This window comes from Emiliania huxleyi (genome assembly GCF_000372725.1).
Source record: "Emiliania huxleyi CCMP1516 chromosome Unknown EMIHUscaffold_150, whole genome shotgun sequence".
NCBI classification, from domain to species: domain Eukaryota; phylum Haptophyta; order Isochrysidales; family Noelaerhabdaceae; genus Emiliania; species Emiliania huxleyi.
In genome coordinates this window covers 42,200-56,785 of record NW_005201091.1, presented here as the reverse complement: position 1 = coordinate 56,785, position 14,586 = coordinate 42,200, and the positions used below count along the sequence as shown (strand labels likewise).

At 64.9% G+C, this 14,586-nt stretch overlaps 3 protein-coding genes across 3 annotated transcripts in view; 2 read left to right on the top strand and 1 right to left on the bottom strand.

Annotated features, from left to right (window-relative positions):
* EMIHUDRAFT_228728 (hypothetical protein) overlaps nt 1–729 on the bottom strand; it is a gene marked incomplete at both ends in the record, with an annotated part of 1,432 nt that extends 703 nt beyond the window's left edge. Inside the window, 4 exons of the mRNA XM_005786478.1 lie at nt 21–72; nt 140–311; nt 533–574; nt 652–729. Of these exons, the coding sequence (XP_005786535.1) occupies nt 21–72; nt 140–311; nt 533–574; nt 652–729 (344 nt within the window). The remainder of the gene's footprint in view (nt 1–20; nt 73–139; nt 312–532; nt 575–651) is intronic.
* Nucleotides 730–2,840: 2,111 nt separating this feature from the next.
* On the top strand, nt 2,841–7,009 carry EMIHUDRAFT_441319 (hypothetical protein). Its single transcript, XM_005786477.1, has 10 exons — nt 2,841–3,006; nt 3,236–3,512; nt 3,612–3,681; nt 3,933–4,044; nt 4,225–4,291; nt 4,625–4,686; nt 5,610–5,655; nt 6,394–6,467; nt 6,545–6,633; nt 6,782–7,009. The coding sequence occupies exons 1-10, from the start codon at nt 2,874–2,876 to the stop codon at nt 6,830–6,832; spliced, it is 981 nt and encodes a 326-aa protein (XP_005786534.1). The 5' UTR covers nt 2,841–2,873; the 3' UTR covers nt 6,833–7,009.
* A 567-nt stretch (nt 7,010–7,576) lies between these two features.
* On the top strand, nt 7,577–9,183 carry EMIHUDRAFT_441315 (hypothetical protein). The gene is made up of 5 exons (XM_005786476.1): nt 7,577–7,612; nt 7,672–7,682; nt 7,756–7,813; nt 8,487–8,667; nt 8,736–9,183. Exons 3-5 carry the CDS (start codon nt 7,788–7,790, stop codon nt 9,099–9,101), a joined length of 573 nt encoding a protein of 190 aa, XP_005786533.1. The 5' UTR covers nt 7,577–7,612; nt 7,672–7,682; nt 7,756–7,787; the 3' UTR covers nt 9,102–9,183.
* Nucleotides 9,184–14,586: the final 5,403 nt, after the last annotated feature.

Sequence of the window (14,586 nt, the reverse complement as noted above, 5' to 3'; positions counted from 1 at the left end):
TGCAGCATGCCCATGTCAACATCGGTTGTGCGAGCAGGTAGCCCAAGAGCAGCATTGATGCGTTCGAAACAACTGTTGTCACGCGAAGTGACGTCCACTGTAATAGTGTCGCTCTCATCGTGGGCAAACGGCTGCATACCTTGGAGGTAAATCTCCAACTGCATCTTCTTGTAATTCTCAAAGCTGTACTCACCATACTTCTCACGAAAACACACGCCGCCTCCGACAGACGCGGGCTGCGGTCCATTCCAGTAGTCCTCGAGAGTCTGTCCCTTTGTCTTCAAGTAAGCCTCAGCTCGCTTCTCCACCCCCTGGACGATGATGTCAAGATCGCATTCAAGCTTGAGGAAGACAAGACCATGCTCGCCAAGCCGCTCTCGGAAGAAGTCACGCACTTCACGACGATATATGACATGAGAGATCGCGAGGTCGCAGAAGTGCTGGATAGGCGCGGGAGAAGGAGGGAGGGCAGAAGTGGCTGGAGGGGAGCGGGAGAAGGGGGGAGGGCGACTAGGAGGGCGAGCCAGCTCACCGCTCCGGGGGGCAACAGGTGCAGCGGCACCGGGAAAGCGACCTATGGGACATGTGGCTCGGACATGTCGTGTGGACGTGTCCCGGCCATGTGTGGCGGGGTGGCGAGCGGCACAAAACCGGCATCGGCATCGCCGGCATCGGCACGGCCAGCGCCACCGGCAGAGAATGCACGGACGCCGGCATCCCCGGCGGCATCGCCGCCGCCGCCGCCCCCGCCGCCGCCGCCGGTGGTGGTGGTGGTTGTTGTGGTGGTGGGGCGAAGGGGGGGGGGAAGGGGGTTGATTCGCGGATCCAGCGGGCCCGCGCAATCAGGGCGGCGACCGCCGCCTGGTGGAGAACGAATTGTTCGTGGCTGGGAGAGAGAGCGCGCGCCCCGAGGAAGGGAGGGGGGGGGGCTGGCTGGTGGCGCGCCGACGAGGCTCGTCGAACCTACGGTGAGGTGAGGCGTCTCAACACACACACAAGGTGGTGGGGCAAGGGGCAGGAAGCCCTCGCAGCTCCACACCCAGACAGGCGGGAGCTGGCCCGGCATTCAGAGTGCAAGGCCCGGTGCACATGAACATGAGGAGACCCCCCCGCTCCCAGACACCCTCCCAGACACCCTCCCGCCCACCCACATCCCGTCGAATCTCGTCGAACCTTGCGCGGCGGCCCGCCCTCGCGTGCGCGGAGGTGCCCCGCCCCTGCGGCCACGCTCGCAGCAGCCGGCTTGCTTGGGGGGCTGCCGGCTGCTTTGCCGGGCGGTGCAGTCTCCAGGCCGGCGATGCTAACCTAGTAGGGTACTCGAGAGGCGCGCTCAGTAGCCCCTGGCGTCCGTTATTCGATCCGTGATATAGGGCGATAGGGCGCGTGAAGGCAGCATTCCAGCCGATCCCGCATCTAGGGAGAGGCGGGCCAGCGTGGACGCCGCGCACACGTCGGCAGCGCGGGCGGAGAAGGCGGCGGCGGCAGAAGGCGCGGGGTGAGCCCGTTCCTCGGAGAGCCGTGCCGCTGTGGCGGCCGAGGGCGGACCCGCCTCCAGCCCCGCCTCCAGCCCCGCCTCCAGCCCCGCCTCCAGCCCCGCCTCCGGCCCCGCCGGCCCCGCCGGCCCCCCAGGTCCCTCCGGCCCCATGCGCCCCGTGGGCGCCGCGACCCTCACCTCCGCCGCCGCCGCCCCGGTGCAACCCCGAGAGTCAGAACCCCGAGAGTCAGGTGAAGAAGCGTGCGCCGTCGGATCGACGGCTCCCGACTCGTCGCAAGGCTCGTCCGACGGCGATCCGTCCGACGGCGATCCGAGCGCAGAGGAGGTGGAGGTGTGAGGCAGAGCGGGGGGGAGGGGTGACGTCGACGGCGGGGACGCCAGCGCGGGGACGGCAGCTGGCCGGAGGGTTTGGGCGCCCACCAGGAGTCGCACCACCTCGGACGGCGCACACGGGTAGGGGAGGAGGCCCGGCAGCTCCTCGAGAGAGCCTCTGCGGAGCAGCACCATCTTTGGCACTGCATTTTGGTTGATTACGCGGTGCTCGGGCCAGAGGGACGTGTCGCGCCTCATGTTCCATGCACCACCGGACTTGTCGTTCGAGACCGCCGACGAGCCGTTGCCGACTATGCGAAGGCGAGCCGCGGGAACCGTCAGGCCGCCGTTTCGGCACAAATCACAGAAGCGCTGCTTGAAGAGCTTTCTGGACGACGCCTCTACAGGCGGACAGCCGGTCGCATCGCCGAGAATCTGGCCCCAGCATGCCTGCGCTCTTGCCTCCCGCTCAAAGCCACCCCAGTCGGGGGGCTTTCGCTTGCGGGAGTCCATCGTTCATGTGGGAACGGCGTGTGGTTCACGACGGGCAGGGAAAAAAAAGGCATTTTTTCGGTAAAATTACACTGTGAAAAAGACAGAAAAAGAGAGAAAAAACGCGCGCGCAGCGCGCGTAGGCGGCGCGCAGCGCCGCCGCAGGCGGCGGACAGCAGGTGCGCAAAATTAAACGCCATTTTCGGTTCCGCGGTTTTGCCACTAACATCAAATGTCGCAGGCCCCAAATGACGTGTAAGTGTTAGAGTTGAGTTGTGGTGGTGGTGGTGTGTGTGTGTGTGTGTGTGTGTGTGTGTGTGTGTGTGTGAGAGATTTTTAGTGTTCCAATGTGTGTGTGTGTGCGGGGGGGGGGGGGCGTCGGAGTGGGAGTCATAGGGCTGCTTTTGTGGGGCAACTTTCTGCCCATTTTTTTAGCTAGCCTTCGTTGTTAATGAAACAAGCGAAGGGACACACACCACACAAACGCACCGCACCGCACCCCCCACCTCACAGCCCAAGGTGCAAATTTTCTCACGGCGTGCACGAGAGAACAAGAGAAGCACACGATTTTGCGATGGCCGAGCCCACCGTCGGCGTCTGCTGGACGCGCAACATGGTCACCTTCGCGCTCGACAAGCCCGGCTTCGGCCTCGTCCCTCACGAGTGGGGCGAGCTCCACACGTCGGTCGCGACGCTGCTGCTCTCGGGCGCGCGCGTGCACAGCCTCGCCTCTGTGCTGCCGCCGCGCCCTCGGCCATTGCTCGCGCCGCCCCCCTCGGCCGTCCGGCCCCGCGCGCCCGCCACCCCGCACGCGCGCTGCTGCCGGCGCAGCTCTGCAAGCGCCGAGCACGCGGCATGACCCGCCCGCGCGACCCGCCCGCCGCTCCGCACCACCTCGCCGCGCACCGACGCGCCCTTCCGCGGTGTGCGGTGCAGGCGAGGTTGGCGTGGGCAGCTGCGTCTTCACCGAGGCGCCGCGCCACGTCGTCGACCGGGCGATGCGCCTCTGGACGGCGAAGCGGCCGGGGCTGCAGGCCGCGCACAGCGCGCCGCACTACGGCGTGGAGGGAGTGCCGTCGGGCTCGCTCTTCGACTTCGTGCTGCCGACGTCGGACGCGCGGTCGCTGCTCGCGGGCGCCGCAGAGGCCATCGGGGAGGGCGGCCAAGTGTCCGCCATGCTGACGAAACTCGAGTCTGCCAACTTTCGAAACAAGTCCTCCCCCCGCCCTTGTCGCCACAAACCGCGCCCCTCTCGGCCTGTCAGCGGGGCGTCTCTTCACCCCCCCCCCCCCCCCCTCCCTCCTGTGAACAGGTCCTCCCTCGCCACCAAGCTCCTCTCCCGCACGGGGCGCCTCGCCAACCTCGCCGCCGCGCCCTTCAACGTGACCCCTCTTCTAAAAAAATAGAGCAGACATCTCCAGGAGAGATGGGCGACGCACGAACACAGAGGGACAGTGCGCACCCCGCCCCGCTCGCAGGGCGTGCAGCACACAGCAACACAAGGCATATCTACGCTGTGCGCCTCCTCGTGACCCCTCTTCCTCGGCCTTAATTAATGAACCGAATTCTTTGCCGAGTTGTTTTGTTTAAATTATTTGCCTCATTGATACCCCAACTATGGTTACCTGATTAGGTGACCCTCTTCCTCGACGACGACACCTTCTTCTGCCCGCCCCCCCTCCCCTACACCGCCACCCGCGCCGCCGCCTTCGAAGCCGCGCGCCTCCGAAGCCGCCACGCCGCCGGCAGCCGAGATCCAGCCGAGATCCAGCCGAGATCCAGCCGAGATCCAGCCGAGATACAGCCGAGATACAGCCGAGATACAGCCTCGAGATCCAGCCGAGATCCAGCCCACCGGCGGCGAGATCGGCCCGAGATCGGCCCGAGATCGGCTCGAGATCACGCGGAGATTGCGTCGAGTTTAGGTATCGAGCCTGCCTCCGGCCGCGGCGGCAAGGTGCAGCCGCGGTGTACGAAGCGCTGCCAGCGCGCCTACCAGGTACACACGCACACACACACACACACACACACACACGCACGCACGCACGCACGCACGCACACACGCACGCACACACACACACACACACACACACACACACACACACACACACACACACAGACACGCACACACACGCACACACACACACACACACACACACACACACACACACACACACACACACACACACACACACACACACCTTACCTTGAATGCCGTGCGGCTCCTGTCGTCTAGCCTGGCCCTCGCCCCACAATATCGTGTGTGTGTGGAGGAGCGTAGTACCTCACCTCACCGTACCTTACACCCCTCACCTCACCTTGCGCCCACCAGGCCGAGTTCGAGCGCCGCATGACTCGCCTTGACTCGGAGCCTGTGCGAGGGAAAGGCCTTTCCTAGACACTTCCTAGACACTTCCTAGACACTTCCTAGACACTTCCTAGACACTTCCTAGACACTTCCTAGACACTTCCTAGACACTTCCTAGACACTTCCTAGACTCGGAGCCTGTGCGAGGGAAAGGCCTCTCCTAGACACTTCCTAGACACTTCCTAGACACTTCCTAGACACTTCCTAGACACTTCCTAGACACTTCCTAGACACTTCCTAGACACTTCCTACACACTTCCTAGACACTTCCTAGACACTTCCTAGACGACTCGGAGCCTGTGCGAGGGAAAGGCCTCCCCTAGACACTTCCTAGACACTTCCTAGACACTTCCTAGACACTTCCTAGACACTTCCTACACACTTCCTAGACACTTCCTAGACACTTCCTAGACGACTCGGAGCCTGTGCGAGGGAAAGGCCTCTCCTAGACACTTCCCACACACTTCCTAGACACTTCCTAGACACTTCCTAGACACTTCCTAGACACTTCCTAGACACTTCCTAGACACTTCCTAGACACTCCCTAGACACTTCCTAGACACTCCCTAGACACTCCCTAGACACTCCCTAGACACTTCCTAGACACTTCCTAGACACTCCCTAGACACCTCCTAGACACTTCCTAGACACTCCCTAGACACTTCCTAGACACTTCCTAGACACTTCCTAGACACTTCCTAGACGACTCGGAGCCTGCGAGGGAAAGGCCTCCCCTAGACACTTCCTAGACACTTCCTAGACACTTCCTAGACACTTCCTAGACACTTCCTACACACTTCCTAGACACTTCCTAGACACTTCCTAGACTCTCGGAGCCTGCGCGAGGGAAAGGCGTCGCGCCCAGCTGCTCTCCTCACCACAGTCGGCTAGTCACGCTCCAGCAATGAATGGACTAAGGAGTGACCTGCGGGGACAACAAAGGCCTCGCCGAGCTGCTCCGCGCTTCGGCGGGCGGCGGCGGGCCGCTAGCGCGAGGTGGGCGGCGGGGCGTGGCAGCTCTGTACTGAGCGCGGTGATGTCTCTCTCTCTCTCAGGCGGGCTCTGAATTCATTAACCAGCCGAATAGGCGCCGAACTAATAGCCCAATTCATGAGGTTGACCTCTCCTTTCTGCCTCGCAGGCGGGCCGCTCGGGCGAGAGGGGCCGTCGGCGCGGCGACGCTGGCGGGGGCAGTGGTGAGGCGACACACGTGATGACACCCCAGCGACACACGCGTGGCAGGCGAGATTAGCCGAGATTACCCGAGATTAGCCGAGATTACCCGCAGGCACGCCTCCCCGAGATTAACCGAGATTACCCGCAGGCACGCCTCCCCGAGATTAACCGAGATTACCCGCAGGCACGCCTCCCCACCCACCCGCCCACACCGCTCACCCACGCGCACCGGGCCTTGCACGTTTCAATGCCGTGCCACGGCTCCTGTCGTCTAGACGTGGAGTCGCGAGGGACTAGCCCGGCCCTTGCCCCGCCACCTCGTGTGTGTGGAGACGTGTTCCTCTATGCATACCTCACCTCACCTTACCGGCACGCGGCGAGATCGAGAGAGTGCAGCCGAGGAGGCGAGGGGAGATAGCGGTCGCAGAGCACACGTGGCTCTCGTGGCACGCTTGCACGGCCCGCGGCAGGCGCGGCAGTCTGGGAACCTTGTAGGAACCTTGTAGGAACCTTCTAGGAACCTTCTCGGAACCTTCTCGGAACCTTCTAGGCGCGGCTCGTCGAGCGGCAGCTGTGGAAGCGAGCGGTGGACAAGGGGTACAACGCCACCGCCGAGGCATGGAGGCAGGAGGGCGGAGTAGGCTCTTCCTCTCGGGGGGGGATTGATGAGGGGAAAATGAATTACGCCGAGGCGTGTGGAGCCAGGAGGCGCTGGCGCGCTGCCTCGCGACTGAGCCTCGCTGCGCCGCCAATCGGCACTCTTGCCTCGCCTCGGGCTGGGCTGCCGACGGCAGCCAGCTCCGCCCGCCCGCGCCGCCCCCCCTTCTCTCCGCCGCGAGATTGCCCCCGAGATCACGCTCTCCGCCGCGAGATTGCCCCCGAGATCACGCTCTCCGCCGCGAGATTGCCCCCGAGATCACGCGTGACGTCGAGTGTAGGCTGCGCCGGCTGCTTGGTCGCGTGCGAGGTCAGTCAGTGTCAGTGTGTGACACACACCTCCTAGCATGGAGGACGGGCCCACACGCACACACACGCGCTGCACACGATTGGCTCGGGAGCCGACACGAGGCGCACTGTCACCGGCCGTAGCACGAGGTGCTCCGAATTAATCACTCCACTCCTGATTCATCATCTCGTGAGGTGAATCAATCAGTATCACGGCCGTAATCACGAGGTGAATGAATCCGTCCGCTCCTCCGGCGAATCATGAGTTAAAGCGAGGTGTTAATGAATGACGTTAATGAATGACGTTAATGAATGACGTTAATGAATGGCGTTAATGAATGACGTTAATGAATGACGCTAATGAATGACGCTAATGAATGACGTTAATGAATGACGTTAATGAATGACGTTAATGAATGACGTTAATGAATGACGCTAATGAATGACGTTAATGAATGACGTTAATGAATGACGCCCGCCTGGCCCCACGTGCGAGGACGCGGTGGGCATCGCGGCGGCGCAGGGCTCCGTCGCTTGCCCCCCCTTCTCGCAGCGCGCTAGGAGCCTTCCAGGAACCTTCCAGGAACCTTCTAGGCTCCGTCGCTTGCCCTCCCTTCTCGCAGCGGGTGGGCGGCGCCGAGAGCAGCATGCGGCGGCAGGTTGCCTTTGCCCTCGGCTTCAACGGCGGAGCCATCCTCATCTCTACCGACCGACCACGCACGCCGCCGCTCTCGCCGGCGCAGCTGCGCAGCCTCTCTGGGGGCGGCGGCGGAGGCGGCGGCGGAGGCGGAGGCAGCGGCGCGGCGCGGTTCGCGTCGGACTGGGTGACGTGCCGCCCCTCTCGTGGCATCGACCAACGAAGTGATGCATGCGCACTCAGCAGCCGTGACCTAGGTGCGACGGCGTGTGCCCCTCGCGACGGAGATCGTCATCTCGGGGGCAATCTCGTGGCGGAGATCGCGACTAGGTGACGGCGTACCTCTCGTTTTGGTCGAAGGGATGGGAGGCGCAGCTGGAGAGGAACGGTGCAGTGGCGATGCTGGTAGTATAGTAGCAGCAGCAGTTAGCAGGTAGCAGTAAGGGGTTGGGGTTGGGAGGCGCAGCTGGAGAGGAACGGTGCGCGGGACTCGGCTCTGGCCACGACACGTCCACGACAGCGCCCACGACACGCCCACGACAGCGCCCACGACACGCCCACGACACGCCCACGACACGTCCACGACAGCGCCCACGACACGCCCACGACAGCGCCCACGACACGCCCACGACACGCCCACGACACGTCCACGACAGCGCCCACGACACGCCCACGACAGCGCCCACGACACGTCCACGACACGTCCACGACACGCCCACGACACGCCCACGACACGTCCACGACACGCGTCCACGACACGCCCACGACACGCCAACGACACGTCCACGACACGCCCACGACACGTCCACGACACGTCCACGACACGCCCACGACACGCCCACGACACGTCCACGACACGCGTCCACGACACGCCCACCACACGCGTCCACGACACGCCCACGACACGCCAACGACACGTCCACGACACGCCCACGACACGTCCACGACACGCCCACGACACGTCCACGACACGCCCACGACACGTCCACGACACGTCCACGACACGCCCACGACACGTCCACGACACGCGTCCACGACACGTCCGCGTCCCTTCCCCGCAGGGATTGGCTTCGCAAAGGACCAGGGCCCGCTCGGCGCCATCGCGGCGACGCAGTGCCTCAGCAAGGAGAAGACGCGGGCCAAGGCGCGAGCCGGCGGCGTGCCCGCCGAGTTCGAAGACTACTCCTCGCGCAAGGACGCGTTTGGGCGGTGGAAGATGGCGCGGAGCGTCGGCGTCGGCACGTAGCGTTCGTCTGGGACCTTGTAGGAACCTTCCGGGAACCCTCCAGGAACCTTCTAGGCGTCGGCACGCTCAACTACAACTGGTCGGTGGCGCCGCTACAGCCGGGGCTGAACCGCCGGCTCGAGCGTTTCTTCTTCGGCAAGCTCGTGCAGCCGACGGCGGTGGCGAAGGCGTTGGGCGGCGTGCCGCAGGTCGGCTACACGCACATCGTCCACCACCACCACGCGTACGACGACTTCGGCGGCCTCGCGGCGCTGCACCGCGCGTGCGCCCGCGCAAACGAGCCCGGGGTGAGCATCATGTGAGCGAGAAGCCGGTCCGGGAGGCGGCCTCTGACTGTTCGCGCGGCGTCTGTCAGAGCTGTCGGATGCTTGCGGGCTCGCGTCTGGGGAAGCGGGCGGGGAGGTGGAAGGGAGCAGGTGTTCTTGGGTGAGCGAGTGAAGGGCAAGGGGTGGGGTGTACACGCACGCCGGGACACCATCGCATGAGAGCAAAATACACCTTTTGGAGAGCTTCCCCCACGGAGACACCCAGCCGAGACCCGGGGCGAGAGGTGGATGGCGTGGCCACAGCTCCCACACACATCCGGTTACCGCGCCACACCTGCTGTATGTGCCACCGGCCCACCCTCCGTCTACTCGGCGGGGTTGCAGCTGCCTCTGGAAGGCACCGAGAGGTTCAATAGTCAAAATCAAGGTTTTGTAACGCGAGCTGTGCCACAGTGAAATGGAATTAGCCAGGCTGCCATCTGGCGCAGCTGCAGCCGTCTCACGACTCACGTAAGAGTTCCGGACTCTCCGCCGCCAAAGCCATACCACACGTCTCCGCCGCCACCGACCACCCTTGGGCCGTCCACCCTTGGGCTCTACCCCGCCGTGATGCCGAATCCTCACTTGGTTCAGCTCCGCGAGAAGCCTGAGCATCCCCTCCTTGTGCAACTGCGAACTACGCTGGCTTCTCACTGCCCCGGCGCCCACGCCTCGACCTTCTTGGGCAGCAGCTGGTTGGACAGGTCCTCTCCGTGTCCTAGGCAGCCGCTATCGCCCTTTCCCCACGCAAGGACAGCGCCGTCGGCGGTGAGGGCGACGCTATGCACGGATGCAGCCGACACAGCGACGACACGCCGCCCCGCCAAGGCCTCGACCTTCTTCGGCAGCAGCTGGTTCTGCTCGTCGCCGTGGCCTAGTCGGCCATCGCCTCCAGAGCCCCAGCTCCAGACGGCACCGTCGGCGGCGAGGGCGAGGCTGTGTTCGCCTCCAGCCGAGACAGCGACCACGCGCTGCCCTGCCAACGCCTCGACCTTCTTGGGCAGCAGCTGGCGCTGCTCGTCGCCGTGGCCCAGCCGGCCAAAGGCTCCATAGCCCCAGCTCCACACTGCGCCGTCGGCGGTGAGGGCGAGGCTGTGCCTGCTTCCAGCCAGCACAGCGATCACGCGCTGCCCTGCAAAGGCCTCGACCTTCTTCGGCAGCAGCTGGTGCTGCATGTCGCCGTGGCCCAGCTGGCCTCGCCCTCCCAAGCCCCAGCTCCAGACGCTGCCGTCGGCCGTGAGGGCGAGGCTGTGGACGCCTCCAGCCGACACAGCGACGACGTGCTGACTCGCCAAGGTCTCGACCTTCTTCGGCAGCAGCTGGTCCTGCTGGTCGCCGTGGCCCAGCTGGCGAAAGTCTCCATGGCCCCAGCTCCAAACGGCGCCGCTGCTGGTGAGGGCGAAGCTGTGGAAGCCTCCAGCCGACACAGCGACGACGTGCTGGCCCGCAAAGGCCTCGACCTGCTTGGGCAGCAGCTGTCCCTGCTCGTCGCCGTGGCCCAGCCGGCCATCGCCTCCTGCACCCCAGCTCCAGACACTGCCATCGGCGGTGAGGGCGAGGCTGTGGAATCCTCCAGCCGCCACGCTCACGGCACGCTCGCCGCCCAGCGGGGAAGGGAGCCCCGTCGGCGTATTGAGCCGCGGCACGCCCTCGCCGTGGCCAAGGAGGCCTATGTGCCAGTTCTCAGCCGCGCCGCACGACGAGAGCCGCCCCTCGCCGACGATGAAGACGCTGTGCCGAGTGCCTGCCGCAGCCCTCGCCGGCGGGTTGGACTCGCGCAGCAGCGCCGAATAGCACAGCCACCGCACGGCGCAGCTCTCGCCCTCTGGCTGCGCCGGCGGCTCGTAGCCGGCCTCTCGCAGGCGCAAGCGGATGCCCTCCAGCGCAAGCGAGGCGTGGAAGAGCAGCGAGACGGCTGCGACGCGAGCGATGTCGGCGGGGTCGCAGCGAGAGAGGGCGCGGAGGAGGAGCTCCGTGGGGAGGTCGAGGAGGTGGGCGGGCGGCGGCGTGTCTGGCGAGGGGGCGGCGGTGGAAGCGGAGGCGAGGCGGCGCGAGCGGCGGCGCGGCGGGGTGGACATCGCGAGGAAAAGAAATCGCACGATGCTTGTGTATCGCGAGAAAAAAAGAATTTTAGCACAAAACTCCCTCGCACGACACTAGGCACGGGACTGGCGCGCACTGGCACTAACACAGGTACACCATCGTGCGAGGAAAAGAATTTTACAAGCAAATTTTTTTTTGTTGTGGCTGCGTACGCCAACTCAGGGTGTGTGGCAGCCAGCTGGCTGTGTGTCTTGTGAGCCTGTTTGTGTCTGTGTGTTGCTCGTGCGTGTCGTCATCATCTGTCCCGCGTCCACCCATACCGCGTTGGTGTCCAGTCCGAGCCTGACTGGTTCATCTTTCTACATACATGCTGCGTGCTGTCCTTTGGCTTGCGTTGTTTCTTTTCTTTCTTCTGGGTGCGCTTCTAAGCTCCCCGGCCCTGGATGTGAGGCTGCCGACTGCACTCCAAGTGCTCCAAGATTATTCTGAGCTCGGAAACAAAGCAGGGCGCATGGATGTGAGGTTGATGACTGCACTCCAAGTGCTCCAAGTGCATGGCATATCGCTCTCCGGGGCCACAGACATCCCCCACACCCGCCGCCCCCGCGCGCGCCCCACCCGGCCGGGAGAAAGGGGAGTGACGGATTGGGAAGGAAAGTCGAGTATCTCGCACTCCATGTGCGAGAACGCGAGAGAAATGAAAGCCGTCCGGCCCCCAAGTCCGGCTCACGCGCCCCGACCGAGCTCACCATCTACCGCACTGAGCACTTCCGCCCCCTCGCTCCCAACCTATCCACCTCGCCGAGTGCCGAGGTGCGCGATCTCTCGGGCCGCGCCGCGCAATCTCGGGCGATCTCGCGCAATCTCGGGCGATCTCGGGGCCGCGCCGCGCTATCTCGGGCGATCTCGGAGCGTCGCTCGCGCGGCGGCACACCTGCTCAAAAAAAGGAAGGGCCCGGTTGGAGCCACGGGGCTCACGTACTCGCTCGGGGTGCCGCCTCACTCTGCGCCACTTTTGAGGCGTTGGCGAGGGCCGGTGAGGCGGCGCCCCGCGCGGCGCGTTCATCGCCCTCCACGCCGACCCCTGCGCACACCGCTCATCTTGGCCCTCCTGGGGTTACTCTCCCGCTCGCGCAGGACCCGGGCGGGTCGTCGTGGCACGATCTGACACAAGCAACGCTTGAAGGAGCGACCAACGGCTTTATATTCTGACGAGCCGCCGAGCATACCGTGGACTTGTGTTGGGTTTTTCCGGGGGTGCAAGAGTCACCAGTCGTTCGAACATTAGCGTCCAAATATTTAATCCTGTGGGGGTTGTGTCATCGTCACCACGTGCCGTGGCCCAGCTTGCCGGTTGCCCATGCGCCATGCACCGCCGCCGGGGCTCTCCACGCTCCAGCTCAGGCCTCAGCTCCGCTGGGCGCTGCTCAGACCGCTGCGCAGCTCCAGAGTTTCCAGTCCACCGGCACCGCGCCCGAGCTCCACCTCCAGACGAGAGAGAGAGAGGGCCCGCCTCCCGTCGACACATCGCGAGAAAGCGAAAAACAGCTTTCAAAAGCAGAGCACTCTATACGGTACATTCATGTCTGTCGGGCTCGGGGTTCGGACATCACAGCCAGTGAATCAGGAGACAGTGGACCATGCATCAGTCTCATCCGTCCCGAATTCGCCCCTCGCAACTCTCGCATACGTCGCAGGTGACGAGCGTCGGCGGAGGGCCGCCCAAGCCACCACCAGTGCCGGCGGCGCGAATAGGCACGTGTGCGACGCGGTAACACGGAACCTTGCACCCTTCGCCCTTCTCATCACTGCCCCGGCGCCCACGCCTCGACCTTCTTGGGCAGCAGCTGGTTCGACAGGTCCTCTCCGTGGCCTAGGCAGCCGGCCTCGCCCTTGCCCCAGGTAAAGACGGCACTGTCAGCGGTGATGGCGAGGCTATGCTGCCACGCAGCCGCTACGGACACGAAGCGCTGCCCCGCCAAGGCCTCGACCTTCTTCGGCAGCAGTTGGTTCTGCTCGTCGCCGTGGCCCAGCTTGCCGCAGTCTCCAGCGCCCCAGCTCCAGACGGCGCCGTCGGCGGTGAGGGCGAGGCTGTATTCGCCTCCAGCCGACACAGCGACGACGCGCTGCCCCGCCAAGGCCTCGACCTTCTTCGGCAGCTGCTGGTTCTGCGTGTCGCCGTGGCCCAGCTGGCCTTCGTCTCCGCTGCCCCAGCTCCAGACGGCGCGGTCGGCGGTGAGGGCGAAGCTGTGGGAGTATCCAGCCGACACGGCGATGACACTCTGGCCCGCCAAGGCTTCGACCTTCCTGGGCCGCAGCTGGCGCTGCTGGTCGCCGCGGCCCAGCTGGCCACCGTCACCAATACCCCAGCTCCAGACAGCGCCGTCGGCGGTGATGGCGAGGTTGTGGATGCCCACAGCCGACACAGCGACGACGCGCTGGCCAGCAAAGGCCTCGACCTTCTTCGGCAGCAGCTGGTTCTGCTCGTCGCCATGGCCCAACTGGCCAAAGCCTCCATCGCCCCAGCTCCAGACGGCACCGTCGGCGGCGAGGGCGATGCTGTGCATGCCTCCAGCCGACACAGCGACGACACGCTGGCCAGCAAAGGCCTCAACCTTCTTGGGCAGCAGCTGGGTCTGCTGGTCGCCGTGGCCCAGCTTGCCCCAGGCTCCACCGCCCCAGCTCCAGACACTGCCGTCGGCAGCGAGGGCCAGGCAGTGGAAATCTCCAGCCGACACGCTCACGGCACGCTCGCCGCCCAGCGGGGAAGGGAGGCGGGTCGGCGTGCTGAGCCGCGTCACACCCTCGCCGTGACCAAGGAGGCGGCCTGGGCCACCCGCGCCGCCGCACGACGAGAGCCGCCCCTCGCCGACGATGAAGACGCTGTGAATCTGGCCTGCCGCCGCCCTCGCCGGCGGGTTGGACTCGCACAGCAGCGCCGAATAGCACAGCCACCGCACGGCGCAGCCCTCACCTCTCGGCAGCGCCGGAAGCTCGAAGCCGCGCATTTGCGCCCACAAGCGGATGCCCTCCAGCGCGAGAGAGGCGTGGAAGAGCAGCGAGACGGCCGCGGCGCGAGCGATTGCGAGGGGGGCGTCGCAGCTAGAGGTGGCGCGCACGAGGACTTCCGTGGGGAGGTCGAGGAGGCGGGTGGGCGGCGGCGTGTCTGGAGAGGGGGCGGCGGTGGAGGCGGAGGCGAGGCGGCTCGAGCGGCGGCGCGGCGGGGTGGACATCGCGAGAAAAAGAAAAAAAAGGGCCCACATCTTCTTCGAGAATTCTTACACATCAGACATCACGCCAGAGCCGATGTTCAGACAACACCCGCTCAGAGCCGCGGGTCGTGGACATCGCGAGGAAAAGAATTTTACGGCGAAAGAAATCTAGCCGCTCACAAAGAAAAACTAGAGAAGAAGAATTTTAGAGGAAAAGGCGGTCGCACGACACGATTCGCGCGACAGGCGAGGCGCGGGCGACGGCTTCCTCAGCGCACAGCGGAAGCCGTCTCCGCGCTCACCCACTCCCCACCCCGACATCCCCACCACACCCCACAACCCCGCCCCTAACCCG

What these genes read in the sequence shown, in the direction of transcription:
- EMIHUDRAFT_441319 (XM_005786477.1), top strand. Translation starts at nt 2,874, where the DNA reads ATGGCCGAGCCCACCGTCGGCGTCTGCTGGACGCGCAACATGGTCACC. An exon ending in TCTGCCAACTTTCGAAACAA is followed by an intron (nt 3,513 to 3,611) that starts GTCCTCCCCCCG and finishes TCCTGTGAACAG; the next exon opens with GTCCTCCCTCGCCACCAAGC. An exon ending in ACGAAGCGCTGCCAGCGCGC is followed by an intron (nt 4,292 to 4,624) that starts CTACCAGGTACA and finishes CTCACCTTGCGC; the next exon opens with CCACCAGGCCGAGTTCGAGC.
- EMIHUDRAFT_441315 (XM_005786476.1), top strand. Translation starts at nt 7,788, where the DNA reads ATGGGAGGCGCAGCTGGAGAGGAACG. An exon ending in GGCGCAGCTGGAGAGGAACG is followed by an intron (nt 7,814 to 8,486) that starts GTGCAGTGGCGA and finishes CCTTCCCCGCAG; the next exon opens with GGATTGGCTTCGCAAAGGAC. An exon ending in CGGAGCGTCGGCGTCGGCAC is followed by an intron (nt 8,668 to 8,735) that starts GTAGCGTTCGTC and finishes AGGCGTCGGCAC; the next exon opens with GCTCAACTACAACTGGTCGG.